At 38.3% G+C, this 18,574-nt stretch overlaps 1 protein-coding gene across 2 annotated transcripts in view; it reads left to right on the forward strand.

The window, feature by feature from the left end:
• The window catches only part of LOC149318878 (poly(ADP-ribose) glycohydrolase-like), a 91,027-nt gene that overhangs the window by 39,596 nt on the left and 32,857 nt on the right, over positions 1-18,574 (forward strand). For both annotated transcript variants that reach the window (XM_089510620.1, XM_089510619.1), the window contains exons 9-11: positions 35-192; positions 13,810-13,889; positions 17,042-17,102. In XM_089510620.1, the coding sequence (XP_089366746.1) occupies positions 35-192; positions 13,810-13,889; positions 17,042-17,102 (299 nt within the window). The remainder of the gene's footprint in view (positions 1-34; positions 193-13,809; positions 13,890-17,041; positions 17,103-18,574) is intronic.

The raw sequence follows: 18,574 nt of genomic DNA on the forward strand, positions 1-18,574 counted from the left end.
ACCTGATTATGTCCATTTTCTGCCCTTTTGTTAGCCAATACCTCTACTAAAACAAAAAATGAACCACTCCATCACAATGTCACAGGAACAGACTGCTAGTTTGCTAGCAAATGCCTTCTTCTGCACTTTTCCGCGGCGAAATGCCAAGATGAAATCAGAATATTCAAGCTATCCAGATATTAACTTCAACAGGTATGGTGCCAGTTTTAACAGATGACATTTTCAGGACTGTCTTAATCTAAAGGAGAGGCCTCTGTGCCCTATTATATAACTAATTTACTTGATAGGTACCCCAAATCATCTGATTGCAGACAGGAAATAATGTAGAACTTTATCTAAAATAAGTCTGTTAGTGAAGAGACATTAATATATGGTTTATTGGGATAATTAGCTACATAGCTATACGTTAGTACTTATGGTTTTATATTGACTGAGTATATATCTATATGTAAAAATATTGATTGCTAACTATCCCAAAAATTCAATAAAATTATAGATAGATAGATAGATAGATAGATAGATAGATAGATAGATAGATAGATAGTGTGATGTAGTGGTTTGAGTGTTGGACTATGACTCTGGAGACCAGGGTTTGAGTCCTTGCTTGGACACGAAGCCCACTGGGCGACCTTGGGCAAGTCCCATGCTCTCAGCCTCAGAGGAAGGCTGTGGCAAACCTCTGAACAAATCTTGCCAAGAAAACCCATAATAGGTTTCCATAAGTTGGCAATGACTTAAAGGCACAAAACAACAATATATAAAAATAATCCAGGTAGTGAAATTTGGTAAATGTAAGAAATCAGATTTGAGACTAGGGAGTTTAGCAAATAGCTAAAAAAAGCGAATTACCACCTCCGAATTCAATTCTAATTCGGTATGTATCCTGATATTATCACAAGTGTTTTGCTGCCGACGCTGCTGGCAAGGTGAATCCTGGGTAACTTTCGGCTAGAATCCAAGTTCAGCCAGCCTCTTTTCAAAACTGGGAAGCTCCCAAATTTGAAGATTTGTCGGCTAAGCTTGGATTCTAGCCGGACGTTATCCAGGATTTAACTGGCCAGTGGCATCGGCAACAAAACATGTGTGATATTGGGTCACATCCCGAATTGGAATTGAATTTGACAGTGGTAAGTCGCTTTTTTAAGCTGTGCGCTAAACACATAGGTCTCATATATAAGAATATTATAGAATATAAAATTATTAGAACCAGAACTTATTGGTGAAAGCAAGTCTTTGTTATTACTACCCAGTGATTGATGTCTTCCTAATCCCTGCTTTCAATTCTGGTGTTTCTTTCCCTCCAAAGTCACTTTCTTCAACTTTTAAAATTTTCCCACATGTATAATATAAATACAGTCCTGCTGGATCAAACTGAGGGATTTGTCTAGTTCATCATATTGTTTCTAACAGATGCTTCTAGCTAAGCCAAAAACAGGGCTTGAAGGGAGCAGATGTTTGCCTCCCAGCAGTTCGTATTCAAGGATATAGAAAGTAAAGGCTACATCAGCTAAAAGGGAGTGTGCTTGAGTTCCATTTGATTCTGTGCAATAGGTAACATATGTATCCAACTTCTTCCTCTCATTATTCGTCATGTATTCATGAGATTGGATTGACAGTGGCGCAGATTCATAGTTTGCCACGACAAGACATGATCTGTTGTTTCACATTGTGTAATATTTGATGCCAACATGCTATTTTTACATAGAAAAGCCAGTTTTAAATTCATCCCCAAATAAATTAAAGTAGTTAAGTTAATTAAGGGAAAGGTCTGTGACTTTTCCTCTACAGCCAGCCAGCCAGACAACCAGCCTATGTTTGCTGAAATGTCTCTTCGTGGGATCAGGAGCCCTTTGGAACAGGTTTTGGGGACAATAGGGATAAACTAAAATGAAATCGATGGCTCTAAAATCAAATCCGCAGAATTAAAACATGCTTTTCTATGTCAAGAGTAAACCATGGAGAACTAATCAAATGTTGGGAACAAATATTATAAAATGTGACACAGCATATATGATTTTGGTAAGGCATAAAGGAGTGAGCCCCCTTTGGGTGTGAATCTCCCACAATAATAGTCAGTCTTCATGCCTCACTCCCTGGAAGTTGATTTACATGGTTGGAAGAAGTCTATGGAAGAAAGCATTAAGCAGGAGTCAGATTGTGCTGGAGAGCATTCTCTGGTCTCAAAAAGTCACAAGTCAAGGATGTACAGCAGGAAAGCACAGCACACTTATGTGCACTATGCATTCCTGCTACCTCTTGCTAACCCATAACTGCTCCAGAGAGATTTCTGGGGCCAAAGAATGCTGTCTTCTGAAATGGTCTCCTTGTCTCCCTCACTTGGTAGCAGAAGAGTGCTAATATGTTGTCAACTGCCTTCATGTCAACCTAGACCCATAGTGATGATTTTGGTAAGGCATAAACGGTGACTTGTAGAGACTTCGAAGTCACTCTATCCTCAGCTGCCCTGCTCAGCTCCTGCAGACTCATGGCTGTGGTTTCTCTGACTGAGTTCATCCATTCGTTCTCTTTTCCAATGTCCTCCACTTTGCCAAGTAGTCTTTTCTAGTGAACCCTTTGTTCTTACAATATGGCCAAAATATGACAACCTCAGTTTAGTCAACTTTGGTTCCAGGGAGAGCTCGGGTCTGATCTGCTCCAGGACCCATCCATTGGTCTTTTTAGTGGTCCACAGTATTCTGAGAACACTTCTCTAGTATTACAGCTCAGATGAGCTGATTTTTTTCTCATCCACTTTCTTCACTGTTCAGCTTTCACAATCATACATAGAAATGGGAAATATAATGGCATGGGCAATCCTAACTTTGGTATTTAATTATATATTTTTACACTTTAGGATCTTGTCTAGTTCCTTCATAGCTGCCTTTCCAAGTAGTTTTGTTGATGTTCAGCTATTTTTCAATCTTTCCATATCTGCTGTTATTTTCTGCTAATATCATGGTGTCATCTGCATATCCTAGATTGTTGATGTTACTTTCTCCAGTTTTTACACCTTCCTTTAAGTCAGTGCTTCGCAATTATTTTCTGTCATGCTCCCCCCAGGAAGAAGAAAACATTTTGCGCCCCCCCGCGTGACTGTAAATAGTATCATTTGTCTATAAAATTGTTATAAGTACACCTCTGCATAACAGAGCCTCGCGCCCCCCCTGGGGGGCCCGCCCCACTATTTGAGAAAGGCTGCTTTAAGTCCAGTCATGCTTACTGTATGATGTTCTCAGCATACAAATTAAATAGATAGGGTGATAGAATGCAGCTTTGTCTGATCCCCTTTCCAACTAGAAACATTTCCATTTCTTTTTATCCTGTTGTAATAGTAGCCTCTTGTCCTGAGTACAGGTTACGAATCAGAACTATCAGCTGTGGTGGCACACCCATTTCTTTGAGAGCGATCCATTGTTTCTTGTGAGCTGTACAATCAAATACTTTGCTATACAGTGGGCCCTTGTTATCCGCTGGGGTTTGGTTCCAGGACCCCCCATGCATAGCAAAATCCATTCATGCTCAAGTCCTGTTCAATACTATGGCATAGAAAAATTGTATCCCTTATATAAAATGGAAAATCAAGGTTTGATTTATGGAATTTCTATATTATTAAAGCTGTGGATGTTTGAATCCATGGATTAAAGAATCCATGGATAAGGAGGACTGACTGTAGTTTATAAAGCACAAGGTGATCTTCTTTTGAAACTCCTTAGTATGTTCCATTATCCAGTGTATATTTGCTATATGATACAAGTGCCTCTTCCTTTCCTAAACCCTGCTTGGACATCTGGCAGTTCTTGCTCCATATATGTTAAGAGTATTTGTTGTAGAATTTTAAGCATCACTTTGCTAGCATGAGAAATTAATGTAGTTCTTCAGGTCCTGGTGTTCTCCTTTCTTGGGGATTGGACTATATAATGAGCATTTCTAATCTGAGCCATTATTTTGTTTTCCAAATTTGTTGACATAGCTTAGTTAAAAGTAGGTTAGATTCTGTCTCTGTTGCTTTGGGCAGCTCTATTGGTATGTCATCAGTTGCTGGTGATTTATTTCTCTCAAGTTCTCTGAGTGCAGCACTTACTTCACTTTTCAAAATTTGAGTTTTGTCTTCATATGATTCTTCTTTAAATTAATCTATCATCAATTTGTCCCTTTTATATAGTTCTGTCTATTGTTTCCTTCATCTTTATAGTTCTTCTTGGTCATGTAATATATTTCCCTGTTAGTCATATAGCATCCCCACCGTTGGCTTAAATTTTCCCTTGATATCTTGGGTCTTGCTGAAGAAGTGTCTTGTTCCTACTTTTTTGTTGTTAGTTTCTATTTCATTGCATTGATTATTATATCCTTATCCCTGTGAACGAATTATTGCACAGTGGTTGTTATCTGCTGGGGTTTGGTTCCAGGACCCTCTGTGGATAAAAAAGAAATCTGTGCATGCTCAAGTTCCATTAAATACAATGGCATGTCCTTTATATACATTGGAAAATTAAGGTTTGATGTTTCAAATTTATACTTTTAAAAAATATTTTCAAGCTGTGGATGCTTCAATCTGTGAATAAAAAATCTGTGGCTAAGGATGGCCAACTGTACATTTGCATTCAGAGTTCTGGTCCTATTTCTGTCCTTTTTGCTTCTTTTTCTTGTTTCTTTTCCTTCTTTTTGGCTACATGCCGTGCATATCTGCTTTCCTCTCTACCAATATCACTAGATTCAGTCCAGAGTTCTTCTAGCTCCTAGTGACGATACATTAGGCTTAATAGTGCAAATCTGTTTTTCACTTTGTCTTTCAATTATTTGTTGATGTTTTCCAGGTTGTATTTTGGTATGATGGCTGGTTTACTGTGCTAACAACTAGCAAAAATTCTACAATAACAGCAGCAACAACCTGAATGTCCCTGATTACAAAAGTCTCCATCAAAAAACAATGAACGTGTAATCTGTGCAAAAAAGACATCAGGAGTTCCTCTCAGATCCTAGGTGTGGCAAGCAGCCACTTAAAAACAGTTTAGATTTTTTTTTAAAAGCATGTGCACCCTTTGCACTGTGCCATCTTGTTGAGACTTGCTGGGCAAATTAAGTCTAGCACTTTTTCCTGTTAGAGATATTCCTTCTCTCACAGAATAGTCTTTAGGTATTATGTAAAGCTTGACCATTTTAGGCAATAAAAAGAAATGACACATTTAATATGTGCAGATTAAATAGAAAACTTTCTGTTTGCTGACTTGAGATCTGACAGGGCCATCAATCAGTTTTATCAAAACAGGACACACTTGGTACAAAAGGTTGAGAACGCTATGTATTTTATTTCACTTAAACTCTCTCAAGTACATCATTGCTTGGCAGTCTTGCATGCTGATGGCAGTGTTGTTGTTGTTTTTTCCCTTAGACTTCCCGATGATAGCACTGCTGGTAAATTTTATATACTGGGGCTGGAATATAGATAATTTTGTCTGCAAGTATTTGGTTGCATCTGTATAGCACCTGATCCTGCAATGGATTGAGAAACAATGAAATGTAACATGAAGCACTTCAAAAGGTGTCAAGCATTTAGTTTCATCTTGTTTGACACCTGTGAACTGCTTTATCTGGAAGGTCCTATTAGATTGCAGCATCTGAACCATGTGATATTTCTCTTTCATAATTTAGTGAGATCATCCTCTTTTAATTGTAAAATAACAAATTATAGATATTTTGAAAGAGGAGTGAAGTTATCCCTAATTAAGTAAGAGGCTGTGTAATTCTTTTCCATCTTGTAAGGGTGGTTTGAATATATGCTTTAATAAAATGAACCAATTATTGAAGGACTGTTGAAAAAAGCTGATGTGATACATGGACTCTGCACAGTGAGGCATGTGCAAAGCAGCCTTTAATTAGGTCATAGCAATGATGTGTAGAGGAATGACTTTCGGTGGTACCATGGTAGAGGATAACTCCCTTCCCATCATGCTGTGGCCTACTCTTCTTTGGAGTAGGATATGGCTACTGTTCTTAAAAACAAAAGTAGATATATTAATGATGATCATACGCTAGGTGTCGTATTTCTTCTGGTCCCTAGATGGCAATTGACACAGCTGCATTTAAAGGGTGAATGGGTCACATATGAAAAGGTGTGCTTTAACTACAAACTATGAAGGTCTTTCCTAGGAAAGAAGTAGAATTTTAAACAGAACTTAGAACATCACTGGTAGCCAATGATTTACCTCAGCACAGTTAAATATGGGCAATGAGAAGCAATTGTGCACCCAATGTTAGGCTGTTTTCATTATGCATCTCTTTAAAGGACAATATGATCTTTGGAACAAGAAATATTTCATTATATAAGAACGTCTGGTCAACTAGTCTACAGTTAATGCAACTCCCTTTCCCTACCCCTTTCCCTTTTACCAGGCACAAAAACCCAGCACCCTTTACTTTCCCTTTCCAAGGACCAGCCACTCCTCAGTTTTACAAGTGAGTAATATTCTCATCAGATGAAAATCCTGACTGGTGTCCTTTTCAGTAGTTGCAATGTTGTAAGCTAGATTTAGGACATTATAAATTTTAGTATTCACCCATACAATCATGGCAACATTTCCACTATCTCAAATGCCCCCTAAAATCCACTTTAAAAACTAGGCCCTTCCATCAGCGAACCTCATTGCAGCAAGTAGTTACAACAGACCCAGGAGCAATCCCTACCACTGCATGCTGTACTGAATTTCACTGGCAGGAGGGGTCTAGGCACATCATCCTTCAGCACCCCACTTGCCAGCACTGCAGAAATCCTTCTGTTGTCGAGTCTGCCAGACTTTTGAGATAGATTGTAGCAATGTCCTCTTAACTAGGTGTCCCATGCAGGATTTTGACCCTCTTTTCTGTTCCTGGAACAAATTCTGGATACAAAGTTTGTATGTAGCAATAAACTTTAAACTAGATTGTGCTTCTTTTCATTAAACTAGTGGCAATGAATAACAACATTCCTTGTAACCTCTTGTATCTTAGTATCTTAGTATCAAAGGGGAAGTTTTGCAAACCTCTCTTTAGAAAACTGAAGGTAAGGAACATGTAAACTAGTTAAGATATATGTATCTTCATAGCATAGTCTTAAGAAAGGAAATGAGTATGCTGTATATTGTGTTTATACAGGAGAATGGAAATCTGATTCAGTTGTAATGCAATTCTCTCTTACCATAAACCTCAATTTGGTAGCATTAATGAGTATTCTCTGTGGAGTTAATTTTTTCATCTCTTTAAATAAATCTGATTAGGGGATAGGGCTCCATATCATATTTATGAAAACTGACTCTAGTTGCCTCCTACACATAAGTCAGTTTACATCTGAATATTTTCAGAAGCCAGTATGGTGTCGCTGGTTTTAAGACCTTCTTTGTGTGTCCATGTATTCTTTGAGCTTGTCATATTCTGAAAATAAAAATGACACTATCCTGAAGTTCACATTTATTGTTTGATAAACTATTGTCTATGTAATCATCAGATCAGTAGACATGCTAGAAAAGTTCATGGCACAGTACAGTGGTCCCTCCACATTCACGGGTGTTAGGGGGTGAAGGACCCCTATGAATGTGGAAAAACCACAAATAACAAAACACTATTTTTTTACCTGAGAGAACACCTCTCTAGGAATCCCCAGGTCCTCCAGAGCAACTTTATGATCAGCATCTGCTAGATGTTGATCACAGAATAATACTGGAAGACCTACAAACACCTAGCGAAGTGTTTTCTCTAGGAATTTCTATCACAGTTTATGGTCAGCTTCTGGCAGAGTTGTGCTGGAGGAGCTAGAACTTTCTAGAGAGAACATATTAATAAAAACCACAAATAATCAAATCCGTGAAAGTCAAAATTGTAAATGTGGAGGGCCAACTGTACTCTTTTTTTTCTTTTTTTAGGATGCCACAGGACTATTGTTTTTCAGCAGCACAAGGAAATTCTAGGGTCTAGGGTCCTATTCTGGCTAGTCTTAATTAAGGGTTATGGAAAATATTTAAGACAAGGGACAGGCAACTCTCCTGGGACCAGGAGCCAACCAGAAGTTCACTTTTGGTTTCAAAATATGAGTATTCTTTGCTGCGGGAGGTGGGAACACTGCAACCTGCTTAAAAGGTGAAATATTGCTCCCAGATGCTTATAGGAGGGGCGGTTCTCCCCTTTTTAGCCAGAAAAAGCTCAGTCCATGAATCTAGAGGAGTCTAGAGCTGCAAAATCAGCCTTGGTGGACTTCATTCTCCAGCAGTGCTGCAGTTTGACCACACCTGGTCTAAATGGATATGTACCTGGAATGAGTAGAGAAGGGACAGTACCATCAAGTATTTATTGGCAAAATTAGGTCCTTAAGGACATACAATAATTCCTAGGGATAATTAGATGATCCTCTAGCTAAAGTTACTGGAGTGTAGCACAGTACTGTGTAGCTGCTGCTGTAAAATATATCTACCTGCTTGGCAAAGATCAAACTAACTGCTTTTTAAAACAGCACAACAATTTTCCAACAACTTTCCCAAGTACACTTTTTGCCTCCATAGCCATAAGAATTTGTGGCTGGTTTTCAGCAAACTGAAGGGTTTATGCATCTCTTGAATGGTGTAAATCACATTTTGGGCTTCGATGTGACTTTATTTCATAGGGGCTGAATCTCAAGTGGAAATAGGAACTATAGATGTAGCTCAGCAAAATTCACTGAGGGATGATATATTTATCTTTTTACATAGAGCATGTGTGCATGTATACATCTCTGGACATTTTCCTTTACCTCAGAATGGTTTGTGTCTAAGCGTTATACTCTAAGATTATATCATAGCATACATTTCACATATAGTCCCTCAGTGCTAGCACTGGCATGCACACTAAACTTCAAATCTCACTATAGTTTGAGTGGAGTCTGTGGGATCTAACTTCATATTCCACCCCACTTCACCGTTTGCCAGCTATCCTTACTCCATAGTTTTCCATGTAAAGAATCTTTATGTCTTCTCTTGTGAGACATGATTTCCTCATGATATCAAGGAAGTACCTATAAGCCATTTTATTTATTTCTCTGTGATTTTATAGCCTGAGGTTGCAGGAGTTAGTATAATTTATGCTTAGGTTTGTGTATGGGAGTGAAATTGCTGCAATTGGGAAAGAAAGGTGATAACTTGATATTTAGAATACAACTTTTTTGAATTAATAGTTTTGTTTTTTCTTAATATTTTGTCAACCCAAATTTTCATCCAATTCAAAAATGATGATGATTATTACTACTATTGTTGTTTGTTTACATAGTGCCACCGATGTACATGGTGCTTTATAAGTACATGTACTTGTAAATGTAAACATGGCAGCCAGATTGATTAACTGGGACATTCAGGAGTGATCATATTTCACCAGTATTAAAATCACTCCACTTGCTGCCAATTAGTTTCTGGGCAAGGTACAAAGTATTGGTTATTACCTTTAAACCCTTACATGGTTTGGGTCCAGGTTGCCTACAGGATTGCCTCATGCCATATAATCTGCACCATGCACTCAGGTCCTCTGGCATACATTTTTCCAGTCAGCCAAGACTAGGTTGGTAACTGTCAGACAGCAGACTTTTTCTTCAACCTCTCCTAGACTATGGAATGACTGTCTGGAAGAGAGTTGACAGCTGAATATGCTGTCTGAATTCAAAACAGCATTAAAGACCAGATTTCCAGCAGGCTTAATTTGGATTATTTTGATACATATACATCTTATTTGTCCCTTTTAAATTGATGTGTGTTTTACTGTGTTTTAACTTTTTAACTGATGTTTGTCTGTTAATTGTTGTTGTTCCCGCCTCGATCCATGGGGAGAGGCGGGTAAGAAATCATCATCAACTGAAAACCATGTGAGAAATGCTGTTTTATGATGATACAGTGGTGGTCCATCCAACGTTTGTACATCCACAGTAGCATCATTGTTTCACATGAGCTAATGCACATGGTGGGGAGATAGTAGTTTTGCTCTGATTAAGTTCATGAAGAACTCACCCGTAGATAAAACAATACAGCTTTTTAATTGAGCAGAAGTGATGTTACACTTGACATTTTGTTGGCTAGTGTAAATATAAAACAATATTGCCTTGGAGGTTAAACGGTTGAGGTGTGTTCCTTAAACTTTCAGCTATGGGACTGCAAAACCTCTAAGCTACTTTCTATGTAAATAGACAAACTGAAGCTCATTTACCTAATTAACTTGAAAATACTTGCAGTCATAACCAAGGGTTTGTGTTCCACAGCACCTTATGTGTGACATTGTTTAAAGCTTCTTTGAACCTTTCTCATCAGAATGCACAAAATCTAATTGGATAGTGGAAAATTCTCTTGTCTCTTAAATTTGTAATAATAGTAAACTGAAACATTCATTTTATGCTCAATCAACTGGCTAATCCACTGCTGGATGTGAAAGGCAGTAGTTAAATGTTACTTAGAAAAAGAAGAAATACCAATACTGTGCAGCTGAAAAATAACCGCTAAATCAGTCCTCTACTACTAGTATGGGAAACATAATCTGCCCTATGCTTCAGCAGCAAAAGAAGGAAATAGTTAGCAAACTTGTTTTGAAAAAAAATGCCAAAATGGATATTCCTCTCCTTTTCTTATTTGGGAGCTATTCTTCCCCAGTACAGTGGCTTATAGTACATATTAGACAATTTTAATAAAAAATATCAGTTATAATACTTTTTATAATACCTGTTTCTTTCTGTGACCATAAGTGACATGTTAAAAAGAAATATGGAACTGCAAGTAATGTATCAATTAATATAATATGAAATTGGGCTTGCTGAGCATTGTCTTTGCTTTTACTGCCCTATAATTAGATGCACATTTTAAAAGATGCATTTCTCTACTAGATTCTTGCATTAGTCAATTGATTATCTGAATTCCAATCAGGGAATTGCTTTGGATTGGTCTGAGGAATGGGTTGCAAAATTTATATTCTTGTCATTCAAAATATCAATTACTTTTTAAATTGCTCAGCTTTTCCCTTTCGAAGCTAATATGACTGTCATCCTTATTCATTCATTTTGAGCTTTATGCAAACATATGGAGGTGAGATTATGTGCATTGCTATCAGGGATGTCCCACCCTGTACAACATTTATATGTAAGACTTCACTTTTGCATGGCATCTTACTGACAAAGAGCTTACATGGCTGGGCCTTTACTTTGTAATCTGTTCCCAGAAACATTATGCTAGTTAAAATAGAGCGGTTGAATTGTGAAGTATCTTAACTATAAATATTTCATTACTCTTTGCGCTTTCCCATACAGTCACACGTTGAAGAATTAATAAAAATCATAGTTCTCAGCTGCATGAATGCTCAAGAGTAAGGCAGCACCACTGAAAGAGCAGTGATGTAAACTCTGGAAGAAAAGTTCTGCTCCTTATAGGGCCAGCCATAGCTAAAGGAAGAATAACTGCTTCATCCTAAAGTATATTACCAGCCTTTGATTATATAAGATGTGAAGTGTCCAAGAGGCATGGATTTCTCCAGTGGGCAAATCGCATCAGCTTCTCCTGGCTCTAAAAATTTCTGTTGTCCAAATGTCAGGTGCACATAAGATTTGAATGTTTGTGTAAAATAAAATGAACCAAAGCACTTTTTCAAGGGGCATTTGATATCCACTGGAGTTTGGTTGTAGGACCCCGTGGATCCCAAGGTCCATGGATGCTTAAGTCCCATTGTATACAATGGCATACTAAAACAGTGCTCCTTATATAAAAAGGCAAAATCAAGGTTTGCTTTTGGTGTGTGTGTGTGTGTATACAGTATAGAGAGAGAGAGAGAAGGGGGAGAGAATATTCTCAAGCAGTGGATGGTTGAATGCATGGATGTAGAATCCATGTATTTGGAGGGCTGACTGTACTTTGATTCTGATTTTCTGTAACTCAGTGCAGCTGATGATAAGTTGTGTGCCTTCAAGTCATTTCCAACTTATGGTAACCCTCATGGGGCTTTCTAAGGCTGAAAGTGTGTGACCCAGTAGGTTTCCATGACTGAATGGGGATTTGTACCTTGGTCTCCAGAGTTATTGCCCAATGCTCAAACCACTGCACCACACTGGCTAATATGACATAAATGTAATTTTCCTCTTGCCCACTATACTATGACAAAAGGAAGCCTACAATTCCAGAATTCTTTTCCAGCAACACATGGTTAGTGTGCATAAGGCTATTTTGTTCATCATATTGCTATGTCTCTTGACACATGCTTTGTAAGGTTCCATATTGTGTACATGTCTGCGTCATCTGTCTGTATGTATGTCGTTTCTTCGTACATATGTTTAGAGGCATGGGTGCCAGGCACAAGTTGCTGTTGTCTGCAGGGCAGCTTCTCCTTTTCCCACATAATAGCAGTGGCTTTGTCTAGCAAATTGTCTCATCAGCTTTGGTGACACTGAGAGCCTGGAAAGTAAACTTTTCATCTTATTTTTAAAGCACTGGATATAACCTTGTACTTTTCTATATCATCTAAACTATGGGGTGTCCCTTTTCTTTAATTGAATAAATCTTTCTGAGTAAAATCATTTACACTTTCATTTTTTTTACCACACCATTTTCAGGAAAGTCAAACAAGTAAAAACTAAATACACTTTCATGGTAGAAAACATGACTTCACCAAGAAGTGTGTGCATGTTCACCTGAAATCTTTTCTGCCTTTCTATGAAATGGAATTAGCTAGATGTTGTTACATCACTTTGCATTCCCAGTTAACATTTCAGTACTTTAAGAAGGAATACTTTTCATAAGTGAATATTGTATCCCTTAAGGTCTTTTACCATCTTTGGCTTCTTTTAGTGAATATGCTCCTTGAGGCATGATGCTTTTGAAATCTCTGCAACTGTTTGCTTCAGGCAAATTGCTTTATATGTAACCCATAAAAATGATTTTTGTTTTATATAAAATCAAATTAAGCAGTATAAATGCAGGTTTCTGGAAAGTGGATCATGCATTAAAAAGAAGGTTTTATATAAAAGTACATTCTCCCTTAGTGACTAAAAATAGATGTCTATTATGTTGATACTTACAAAAGAATTTCTTTTAAGCAACACTAGACAATTTTAGAGGGTATTTTTTTCTAAAGCTTTAAAATTCACTGAGAAAATGGAATGGGTTATTTCTCAAGCATTGAAATGTCTGAAGGATGCAGTCAGGTTTTCCTCTCTAACATAGTCACTGAGGTGCAAATCAATAAAAGTAATTTTTGAGGGGATGAGATAATCCCTGAGCTATTCAAGAATTAGATTCTAAATTCTTTACCACTAAAACTAATGCAGATGTCACTGTTTATGGCTAAACACACATATCTTGGCTGATACAAATGTGTGTTCATGTGAACCGTCCGATTTCTGAAGAAATCACGTGAGACCATGACTCCTTTTCTATGAACAGGAAAATTACAACTTCTTCCTGATCATTGAAAGCAAGGGATTTGAATTAGTGGTTGTAATTTAAACCAGGAAAGTAGCACACAAATGAAATCATTAACGCTCAGCAGATGTCTAACTCATCCCTGAGGAATACTTCAATTTTTCTAGTATATTTTATGTCCAGCCAGTAGAATTGTTCCTAAAGATATGGTGTCCAGAGTGACTTCTGACTTATGGAACTTGACCAGAGCATCATTTTCTTTATACTTTAGTACTAATACTGGAGAATCTATAATTCACATCAACTTGAATTTGCTTTCTTAACAATCACGTTTGAGTTGTTTCGACCACTAATTAAATTACGTTGGTCAGTGTTTCTTGCATCCTGTAGTAAATGACTTTCAAATGATCCTCTCACTCTTTGTTTTTCCTAGGTTGTTTGAAGGACGTTCACCTAGGAAGCCTGAAAAACTGAAAACCCTTTTCTGCTACTTCAGAAAAGTCACAGAAAAAAGTAAATGCATCTTGTTTATCTATGGGCTCTTCTGTAGCTCTATATTTTGAGGAAAAAATTGCAAATCAGCCCAGGGAGATAACAGAAGCCACTGTCTGAGTACTATGTTGTTGGTTAACTTTCAGTTTGTAGGGCTGTACTTGGCTAAGTTACTTATATGCTTACTCCCCTTGGCTCATTATATCTAATAAATGGCTAGGTTCGGGAGGTGGGAGATGCTTTGTTGAATGAGGCTGCTGCCACACTGCAGGATTAGTGCGGTTTGACACTAATTGTCATAACGTTGTCCTATGGAATTATGGGGTTTGTAGTTTGCTGTGGTACCAGAGCTCCGACAGAGAAGGCTAAATATCTCACAGAACTACAATCCCAGAAATGCATAGTATTTAGCCATGGCAGTTAAAGCGGTGTCAAACTGCATTAATTCAGCAGTGTAGTTGCAGACTGGGGAGGCAGTCTCAGGTACTGCCTATAGGCAACTTTGGTGCAATCACATAAACCAAAAAAAAGTCCATTCTTTGGACCCAGAACACTTTTCAACATCTATGAACAGCTAAATAATGTCCTGCTCCTGAGTAAGATTTCTAGATCTGATTTTTCATTGTGAAATTGCTTTGGTTTCCCTATGACATAAACTCTTCTGAGAAAGAAGTGTGTAATGTGAGCCTGTTGATTCCCCCAATGGCTTACAATATCTTTCTGGAAAGACTGTCCAAGCTGCAAAATGTTAGCATTACTGTAGAGCTACCTAGGCTGCATCCACACTGCATAAATAATCCACCTTCACACCAATTTAACTGCCGTGGCTCAGTTCTATGGAATTCTTGGAAATGTGGGTTTGTGAGACATTTAGCTTTCTCTAGCAGAGAGCTCTGGTACCCCAACAAACTAGAATTCCATAGCTTTGAGTCATGGCAGTTAAAGTGGTATCAAACTGGATTATTTCTACACTTTGCATGCAGTCTTTATTATACTTGAATGGCTGCTACTAGGAGCTGTCAGGGCATTTCTTGTTTGACTCAAAGACAGGGTCTCACAGGTTTCTGTTTCATCTCCTATAGTATTTAATATCTACATGAAACTTCTAAATAATGTCATCTGGGGATGTAGATTCTGATGCCATCAAGTTGTATGGGACACTATATTCTGTTTTTCCTTTTTATCAACCCAGGTGAAATAATAGAAATGTTGTTGCCAGTCCCCCAGGACAGAGCAATACTCTGCAATGGGGCATCCTCCCCACTCTTGTAGTGGTGCCTGGCTGATGGTGGGAGTAGTGAAGAGACATTGAGATGAATGATGAGTGACTGCCTCACTGAGTGTTCATCCCCCTCTGGGCTTTCACCCAGTGCAGTCCACTAGCCCTGCATCACCCTAGCGATGCCCCTGCCCATAGCCCAGATTAAAAAAACCAATACAATAGAAGTTTTAAATCTTTATTGTATTAACCTTTACTATTGTGTGAGGCACCCTGATAAGGACCTCACTAGAGGGCTGTAGGGGACATAGATCACACTGGATGATAACTCAGAGGGGAGTGTCACCCAGTGTGTTGGCTGGACTAAACTGCCTTCCTGGCAGTTCTGCTGGCTGGATAGTAAGGAGAGTTTCCTCCCTCTCCCACCCAGCCATCAGTTCTGCCAGACCCAGAAAGACTGTGGGGCAGCAGGAGTAGCCCACCTGCAGCCACTGGGGGAGTGGGCTGCCTTCCAGGTCTGGTGGCTCTGCTGGCCGGGTAGTAAAGAGAATTGCCTCCCTCTCCCACTTGGCCAAGAACACTGCCAGACCCAAAAAAGGCTGTTGAAGAGAGATGATTGGAGGGGGGGGATATTTAAAAAATGATCAGCATTGGATGTCAAATATACTAGCTATGCTACTGCATCCTGAGAAAGTTTGGTTCTACGTGGGCATATAAACACTACATGTAAAGTGAATAAAACGGGGAGGATTTTTTTAGTATTTAAAATTTACAGTACTAATTATTATAATGCTGCACTGAATTACTGTATGTTTTCCATCTTTGCATTACTGTATGCATTCAGGGAATCAATAATCTGTTTTCTTATGAAGTCTTTCAGGCAGTGCAAATAGTGTTTATTTCTCCAGCCCCCCACAAAAACACTTATGCAATGAAAAATTGAATACAAATATAAATACTCCCAGCAAAATAGAAAAGTGCAGCCCTCCAGACATGTGAGACTGTAGCATAGTCAATGGGGAGGAATGCTGAAAGTTGCAGTCCAACTGGAGGGGCCCAGTTTGTCTTCCCCTTCAGCAAGATCTTTGATGAAAGCGTGGAAACAAGATAGTGTTTCAAAAATGCTTACATTTCCTTTTTGTTTGTTTTTAACAAACAAGTAACTTGTAGCCTCTTTACAAGAAGGCAAAATTGTGGCTTGGTTCTTTTTAGTTTAATGAATAATGTAGTAGGAATTCATCCTTTACATTAATAGAGGTTAAGTATCTTATCCCCAAATGTTTTATTATAAATAGGAATTAAATTACTTGTAACATTATTCCAAGTCACTAAAAACCAGAAGCTGTACTTTTGAAGGTGAATAATTAATTTGTAAAATGTTAATTTTTAATATGACAGTTCTCTTGTGGTAAAATATAAGATCAGTGCAAAGAGCATTGTTTTAGAAAAAAGCAAACAAAAGCAAAATTTTTATCAAGTCTTTTGAATCTTTTATAACTTCTAACAGGGAAAGAAGACTCTGTTTAAATGCTTTTTATAGAGTCCTTTGCTAGTGTAGAGAACCAATCAGCCTAATCATATCAAAGCACAAAATACGCATCTTTCCCAGGGGAATAAAATAGTCCTGACTTTATTTATTTATTTATTTATTTATTTATTATCTTAACATAAGTTATCAAATACGATCACATGTGTATTTGCTCAGAAGGCCCACTGTGCTATGTGGTGCTTATTCCCACCAAAATGTGTGTAAAATTTTAGCTTTAACTTTACACTGTTAGGTTTGACTCTGTCAGTGCAATAATTTTCTGCTGCACCCCAGAATTTCCTCCCATCCATCTGTTCTAGATTTCTAAGCTGTTTGTCGTAGCCTTTCTCTCTGGATGAAATTGAATAATTAAAAATAATTTTACAGTGAATAATGTGTATCTGTTTGCACATGTTTTCCTTGCAGAACCCACCGGACTGGTGACATTTACAAGGCAGTGTCTACAGGAATTTCCTGATTGGGAAAGGTCAGTTTTAGAAAGACTCTTGTGAGGTGTTTTTGCCTTGCTTTTAAAACTTTTACTGAAAATCCAAGTAATGGTATAGGCCCAGATTTTTTTAAGGCATTTGAAAAGTATATCATAATGTAAGTTAAGTTCTGCTTTTTTCATAGATCTTAGGCATAGTGTTTTGATTTTTTAAAAAGTGTATAGATTAAATTCAAGTTTGTTTATTTATTTAAGGATGTTTCTGCATTGCTTTGCAAAATGAAACATCTCCAGGACAATTTGCAAAGTAAAATGCTCAAGGAACACAATATAAACTGTTTTTAATTAAAGCAATATAAAACATGTAAAAGGGGTTAGCAGTTGATATCACAATATGAATAATGAGTCTATTAAGTTGAATGTTTCATAGACTACAGCAAAGCTTTTGATTGCATAGATCACAAAAAGTTATGGAATGCACTCAAAGACATGGGGGTGCCACTACATCTGATAGTTTTGATGAGGAATCTACCGAGGACAAGAGGCCACCATCAGTACAGAATTTGGAGAAACAGAGTGGTTCCCAATAGGTAAAGAGGTCAGGCAAGGCTGTATCCTTTATATGCTGAAAAAATCATAAGAAAGCAGAATTGCAATCAGAAAAAGGAGGAGTTAAGATAGGAGGCAGCAACATTAACAGCCTAAGAGATGCGGACCATAATATTAGCAAAAGACATTAAAGAATTGGAACAGTTAATAAGGAAGGTCAAAGATGAAAGTGTAAAGGCAGATCTGATGCTGAACATAAAGAAAACAAAAATAATGACCACTGAAGAAATACACAGGTTCAATCTAGACAATGAGGAAATTGAAATAGTTGAAGAATTCCCATATCTAGGATCGAACATTAACCAGAATGGAGACTGCAGTCAAGAAATAAGAAGACGACTAGGAATGGGAAGGGTAGCTATGGCGGGATAGGTCTCCCGCCGGCGCCATTTGCTCCGCGAGGGAGCCGCAGCAGCCAAACCGCGCGGCTCCCGCGCGGAGTGAAAAAGAAGCTCCATTTCGGAGCTTCTTTTTGCGGCGCCTTTATGATGTCGCGAGGCGCCGCTGGCGCATTCGCGACGTCATAGGCGCCGCGACACATCTGGACGCTATGCGTCCAGTACGTAAACATGGCGGCCCCCATGTGGAAGGGGCGCCGCCATGTTGTACGTATTCTATACGTACTAGGGTTAGGGGGGTGCGGAAGCACCGCCCCTTGCTAACCCTAGTACGTATAGAAGACGTACTATATGCGGTTTGTATCCCGCCTATGAAAGAACTGGGCAAGATATTGAAGAACAAAGACATACAACTGAGCATTAATGTCAGAATCATTCAGGCAATTGTATTCCCATGAAACTACGGGAAAAGAGATTCCACCTCAACATTAGGAGGAACTTCCTGACAGTAAGAACTGTTTGACATTGGAACACTCCCTCAGAGTGTGGTGGAGTCTCCTTCTT

Source organism: Sceloporus occidentalis, unplaced genomic scaffold (assembly GCF_023333645.1).
Source record: "Sceloporus occidentalis isolate IW3139 unplaced genomic scaffold, rSceOcc1.0.p SCAF_2, whole genome shotgun sequence".
Taxonomy (NCBI): Eukaryota; Metazoa; Chordata; class Lepidosauria; order Squamata; family Phrynosomatidae; genus Sceloporus; species Sceloporus occidentalis.